At 44.5% G+C, this 7,257-nt stretch overlaps 1 protein-coding gene across 1 annotated transcript; it reads right to left on the bottom strand.

Annotated features, from left to right (window-relative positions):
* Window positions 1-229: 229 nt before the first annotated feature.
* LOC106812315 lies at window positions 230-4,881 on the bottom strand. Its single transcript, XM_014816156.1, has 4 exons — window positions 4,485-4,881; window positions 3,692-3,924; window positions 2,912-3,090; window positions 230-2,058 (listed from the first exon to the last, which is right to left on the bottom strand). Exons 1-4 carry the CDS (start codon window positions 4,727-4,729, stop codon window positions 1,492-1,494), a joined length of 1,224 nt encoding a protein of 407 aa, XP_014671642.1. The 5' UTR covers window positions 4,730-4,881; the 3' UTR covers window positions 230-1,491.
* Window positions 4,882-7,257: the final 2,376 nt, after the last annotated feature.

Below are 7,257 nucleotides of genomic sequence, written 5' to 3'. Positions count from 1 at the left end.
AATTGAATCTCCATTATTATAACAGTAAAATAACATTAGTATTTGACCATTTAGTCGACTGTGTCTTTCTGTCTGTATAATATCACGATACATATCGTATCGTTACCTAGTGTATCGTTACACCTCTAACCAGGCATATATTATATATATAATATATATCTATATATATTATATATATATATATATATATATATATATATATATATATATATATATACGTGTTAAGACGTATCATGAAGGCGACTACCATATCGCACCAATGATCGATCATGATACGTTAAAATCTGAAAGTTCACATACCCGTTCAAGCCAAGTTAGGTGACTTTCATTTGACAGTTTGACGCGCCTCCTAGCGGATATCATTGTTTGTCTCACAAGTCCCGATGAGCTTGTCGTTATGGAAATGGGCGCTTTAGCTGTATTGTATCATATCGACCTGGCTTACAACGTCATCGCTCTGACCCCTCACGCCTCAAGCCTCATTGAACGTGATCTATACAAAAATACTATTTGTTCAGCCGAAATCTATTGCGTATAGCTTTCGTTTATATTATTTATTATTATATGCGTTTCCCTCCAAAATCCGTCAATGTATCTATTAAAAGTAGTATTCATTTTGTGTTCAAAAATGTTTTTTTTAGATAGACTCCACACAAAAGCTGTCTTGTTCAAACCTTGTATTCCAATGTTTACATCAGGAAAAGCATGCCATGCATGTTTTTGTGTGGAGTAATATTTTTACAGTGACTCGATATCTCTGCCTACTTATCTGTGCGCATCTCTTGCATACAAAATAATATGTAAATAAGCCGAAATTCGTATCACTATGCCAAAATCTGTTAAGTAAAATCAATTTGTTAATTTTCTGAATGGGCCTTTACTATCCAGCTTGCAAACTAAATTTAAATTTCGTTGTTGCACAAAGTATAATCACAGATTAGTGTACGTGCACTAATCTGATCCTCCAGTGACACTGTTGCTGTGCCATCTGCGCATGCTCAAGTAAATTTTGAACAGACAGACATGGCGGTTTATTTAAATTTTGATAACTACATTCATCACTTCACAAGACTTGTTTGTCCTAAACGTATCGTTTTTGAGAAATTTTACGTGGTAATGTCAATGGTAGTCTGTAAAGGTAGTAAATACAGTGTTGGTAGTAAAAGTGTAATGGCGGTAAAAGTAGTAGCGAAATTGTTGTGTTTATACAAAGGTTTATGGCGGCTTTTCATCCAGAAAATGCGATTTTGAATGCTAAACACACGCTAATTCGATTCACGCTCATATTCACGCTCGATTCACGCTTCGCTGGGCTGTAGGCCAGCGAAGAAATCGCACGATAAAATACGTAAACATTCAGCTCGTAGAAAGAAAAATGTTTCGAAGACGAACGCATTTTTCACATATCACCCTCTCCAGCAGTCATCGCAACGAGAGCGACTAGAGATGCAACAGCATCTGAGATCGAGATGCTATTTTCTTACTATCGTGTCATTGCCACGCCTTCTGACTGTTGTTCTCCTCGCCGAATAGCATCGACGGAGGCACTCCGGGCAGCAGCCGGCGCTCCCACACCTCTAGCGTGCGCTGGAAGCCTCTGTTCATGTTGATGAGCGGCCAGCGGCGCTTGAGCAGCGTGTAGGCGCGCCGCAGATTCATATCATGGTACTTCATCAGGTACTGTATGACGCCGCAGACTGCGCGTGACTTGCCGTCGAGGCTGTGCACGAGCACGTTCTTGTCCTTACGGCGCGCCGCCTCGATGAAGACGGAGATGTCTTCGAAGTAGGGCATCACGTCGCTACGCTCGTGGTCGTCGACGCCGAGCCAGAGCCTCGCGCGCGGGTGAGACGTCTCCAGCGGGCAGGTGCACGGACAGTCGCTCTTGCGGTGTCGCGGGATCTGGTGCGGCTCGAGGTTGGACATATCGACAATGCTCTCGATGACCCTCTTGCAGAGTAGGTGCTCGTTGTAAGCGGCCTCGATGTTGCCGATGAAGAGGAAGTCGAGAACTTGCGAGCAGCACTCGTCGCGATAGAAGGTCTTCTTTGTGAGTTCCTGTTCGTTGGAATCATTGGCAACAAACATGAGTTACTGATACATTAGTCTGGGTGTTCGTCTATCTGTTGGTTCGTCCGTTTGTCAATCCCTCGTTTCGTCTGCCTGATCATCCATCCATTCATCTATTCATTCATTCATTTATTTATCCATCCATCCATTCATATCTATCCATCTATGCATCCATTATCCATCCATCCTTCCTTCCTTCTATCCATCATCCATCCATCCATCCTTCCTTCCACCCATCCAGCAATCCATCCATCCACCCACCGGTCCGTCCGTCCGTCCGTCCGTCCGTCCGTCGGTTCGTCCGTCCGTCCGTCCGTCCGTTCGTCCGTCCGTCCATCCGTCCATCCATCTATCCATCTACCATTCCACCCATCCATCTATCCATCTATCCATCTATCCATTTATCCATCCCTCAATCCATCCATCCATCTATCCATCCATCCATCCATCCATCCATCCATCCATCCAATCGCATCCATCCATCCATCCATCCATTCCATCCATCCATCCAGTCCATCCACCATCATCCATCCACTCTCATCCATCCATCCATCCATCGTCCATCCATCCATACCATCCATCCATCCCATCCATCCATCATCATCCATCCACACATCCATCCATCCATCATCATCCATCCATCTATCCATCTATCCATTTATCCATCCCTCAATCCGTCCGTCCGTCCGTCCATCCATCCATCCATCCATCCATCCATCCATCCATCTATGCATCCATTCATCCATCCATCTATCCATCCATCCATCCATCCATCCATCCATCCATCCATCCATCCATTCATCCATCCATCCATCCATCCATCCATCCATCCATATGTTACCTGATATTTTTTCTCCGACATGTCTTCAAAGGTCGCGTGGGAAGCTTTGACTTTGTTAACTGCTACGCCATCTAACGGCAAGGAAAGTCTATTATAGGCCGAGGTATGACTGTTTATTCGGTCGTTCCAACCATCGTGCCCTGATGGTGTGATATGTCGTGTTGTTTCCGTTTCTGGCACTATTCAAGACATAAAGCAGATGCGAAGGCATTAAACCTGTCCGTAAAATTTCAAAATCATATCTTGCTAAACGTACTAACCGTTCCACATCATACCAGTTACATGACTAAAAATATTCATTCATATTGTCCAATATCTAGCTAGCATACACGCAATGTCTACATGTCTCGTGGGTTCAATGATACCATATAGTGGCATGTCAAGCACTTTTGGATCTATGCATGAGAGATTGTTCGACACAAGAGCTAATTACGGTTCACGACGGTAATGCAGGTGCATGGGCTAAGATCCCCTGACGGTAGACGGTAGCAAATAGAGAGCCAAAGGCTACCTAAAACTAATATCGTAGAATAGCGTCAAATTATAAAACAAACTATAGGGCATAATTTATTGGTGTAGGGCTGTATTTCCCTCTAATCCCCCCACCGCCACCTACCCCGCCGCTAACGCTATCCCAACGTCTAGGATACAGAGTAGAAGTCGACATTTAACGCAGTCAGTTTCTCTGCCAAATCTATCTATATCGCATTTTATTATACTGTGCGTGGCTCGTTCGTGCGTACATTACTTCGTATTAAGTTTCATACATCGGTAATTCACCTGAGAGACCTGGCGTGCCATCTGTCGGAGATGAAGACAACATTCCGGCGTACGGTGCGCTGCTGCAGTAGTCGCTCTGAGCTGTGCCGGTCCGTGTTCTCGCCGTTATAAAGCTGTCTAGCAGGTCTGGCACGGGAACCTTACCGATGTACTGACTCGAATACGGCGCGCATGTCTGGCCGCTCTGCATGGGATTCCAGGAGAACGACGCCGCGAGGCGTACCCTCTGTCTGCTATCATAAAGCGAACAAGAGCGCCATTATCGTGCCGTAGTTGAGCGCTTATTGCTTTCCTTTATATGGCAAGCTCATTAGCGAGCTTAGAAGTGACGCGCGAGCGAATCGCATTGGGTTGTTTGAGACTGGTCGGTCGCTCGTCTGTTCGCTGTGTCAGATCGCTTATCTCGTAGAGTTGAAAAAACGTGTAATAATTTTGCTCTGCTTTTAATAGATTTGTCACGAACTAAATACGAATTACCGTTGAATTCACGAAAACCATGATGAATAATTCGAGATATTCCGAAAATGTAATTATAATAAAATTGAAAAAAAAAATTATTTGTTAATTAACTAATTAATTAATTGTTTATTTATATATTTTATTTTCATGCGACTTTAGTAATAACAAAGTGTAGATTTACCACCGCCCTCCAGCCCTCCATCGGGAGTGCTTAATTCATGTTAATTGCTGTACGGTGTACTTCAGCACGTAATTACGTCAAGGTTTGCATAGCGATATGTTCATACGAACTTAATTACATCTGCCATGCAACGCATGCGCACATTTTACCTACCTATCTTGCGCCTCGCAACGACTCTGTGTTAAGTTCGGGCAGCTCTTCCACTGAGTACTCACAAAGTCGAGTTGCATGTTATTCAAGCCGAGGGTGTTCTGCAGAGAGGTCTGGACGAGGAATGAGATTGTTTTCTGCTTCTGTATCTTCTTCTTCGCCACGGGTATTGCCACCGTGCCGGACGCCTCGCAGTCGAACGTGACCTTGATCGAAGCAGTGTCGAGCTCGGCCATGTTGGTAAACATTTCACGTGGTGCGTTAACCTGGCGGTAGTAGGGCCATGCGCAGATGAGCGAGTGACAACGCCTTCCTGCGACTATTGCCACAGAAGCTTGCTGGTGATCGCTAGCTCGTCCTTGCTTGTCCGATCTGCTCTCTCTCTCTCTCTTTCTCTCTATTTCTCTCTTTCTCTCTCTGTCTCTCTCTCTCTCACTCTTTCTCTCTTTCAGTATCTCTCTGTCTCTCACTCTCTCTCTCTCTTTTTCTCTCTCTCTCTCTCTCTTTTTTAGTATCTCTCTCTCTTTCTCTTCCTCGCTCGCTCGCTCTCCTGAGCTGCCTTGCTTTCCGTATCAGGAAACCTCTGTAGAAACACAAAAAGATATATCGAATAAGATGCGAAATATAGTAAGTTGCGACGGTGGAATATTCGGTATTGTAAGCTAGGGTCCCTGCTCTGCGAATCTTATTTTACGAAAGCGTATATAGCATAAAATAACAATACGCACGCTTTGCTATATAAGCGAGCATATTATAGATTCCTGGAACATATAGGTTACTAATCGTGGATGTTAGTGTGAAATAAAAACGTTAGTATATTCTCCTCGTTGCCTCCCAAAACTTCAATACGTATTGCCTAACAACGCACTCAACATTCCAGCAATCCAGACGCAGTGACTGGTCAATTCAGATTCAGTGGCAGGGACAATAGAGGTGTAGTAACTAAATAACACAGCTGTAGTGACTGGACAATCGAAGTGTAGCGACTGGACAATCCAGGTGTAATGACTAGACAATCCATGTGTAGTGACTGGACAATCTAGCTGTAGTGACTGGACAATCCAGATGTAGTAACTGGACAATCCAGCTGTATTGACTGGACAATCCAGCTGCAGTGACCGGACAATCCAGATGTAGTGACTTGGCAATCCTGCTGTAGTGACTGGGCAATCCAGCTATAGTGACTGGACAATCCAGCTGTATTGACTAGACAATCCAGATGTAGTCACTGGACAATCCAGCTGTAGTGACCGGACAATCCAGCTGCAGTGACCGGACAATCCAGATGTAGTGACTGGACAATCCAGATGTATTGACTGCACAATCTAGATGTAGTCACTGGACAATCCAGATGTAGTGACCGGACAATCCAGCTGTATTGACTGGACAATCCAGCTGCAGTGACCGGACAATCCAGATGTAGTGACTGGACAATCCAGCTGTAGTGACCGGACAATCCAGATGTAGTGACTGGACAATCCAGCTGTATTGACTGGACAATCCGGCTGCAGTAACCGGACAATCCAGATGTAGTGACTTGGCAATCCAGATGTAGTCACTGGACAATCCAGCTGTATTGACTAGACAATCCAGATGTAGTCACTGGACAATCCAGCTATATTGACTAGACAATCCAGATGTAGTCCCTGGACAATCCAGCTGTAGTGACCGGACAATCCAGCTGTAGTGACCGGACAATCCAGCTGTAGTGACCGGACAATCCAGCTGTAGTAACCGGACAATCCAGCTGTAGTGACCGGACAATCCAGCTGTAGTAACCGGACAATCCAGCTGTAGTGACCGGACAATCCAGCTGTAGTGACTGGACAATCCAGCTGTATTGACTAGACAATCCAGATGTAGTAACTGGACAATCCAGCTGTAGTGACCGGACAATCCAGCTGTAGTGACCGGACAATCCAGATGTAGTGACTGGGCAATCCAGCTGTAGTGACCGGACAATCCAGCTGTATTGACTAGACAATCCAGATGTATTGACTGGACAATCCAGCTGCAGTGACCGGACAATCCAAATGTAGTGACTGGGCAATCCAGCTGTAGTGACCGGACAATCCAGCTGTAGTGACCAGACAATCCAGCTGTATTGACTGGACAATCCAGATGTAGTGATCGGACAATCCAGATGTATTGACTGGACAATCCAGCTGTAGTGACCGGACAATCCAGATGTAGTGACCGGACAATCCAGATGTATTGACTGGACAATCCAGCTGCAGTGACTGGACAATCCAGATGTAGTGACTGGGCAATCCAGCTGTAGTGACTGGACAATCCAGCTGTATCGACTGGATAATCCATGTTAAGTGATTGGACAATCTAGATGCTTTGACTAAATAACCCACGTGGGTGGATGAACGATTCAGAAGTATATCGGTATCCATGCGTGTCACCATAAACCAATCTAGACAATATACAGTCAAACGTGTAGATAGCTATTAGCCAATCATACATACGGACCAGCGAAGCAAAAGTCCCGATTGATTCGTGAGTGCTCACTCAAATGTGATGAATGTGACTTTCTATGCCGAATTCCCGATCCCTATCACTGCTAACATCATGCCATTAATATATATATATTTATTTATTTATTTATTGTATATATATTATATATTTATTTAACTAACAGTCAGCGTCATTGTGGGAGTCGAATTCTGACAACATTTCACTCTTACAATCGCCTATATTTGTTCACCACAAATCATACGATGTGTCTTTAGCTGATAGGCTAACTTAAGATGCGGGAACAGCGAGGTTT

The sequence above is a fragment of the Priapulus caudatus genome, unplaced genomic scaffold (genome assembly GCF_000485595.1).
Source record: "Priapulus caudatus unplaced genomic scaffold, Priapulus_caudatus-5.0.1 Scaffold633, whole genome shotgun sequence".
NCBI classification, from domain to species: domain Eukaryota; kingdom Metazoa; phylum Priapulida; class Priapulimorpha; order Priapulimorphida; family Priapulidae; genus Priapulus; species Priapulus caudatus.
The sequence above is the reverse complement of the archived record's forward strand: the minus strand, read 5'-3'. Positions and strand labels throughout refer to the sequence as shown.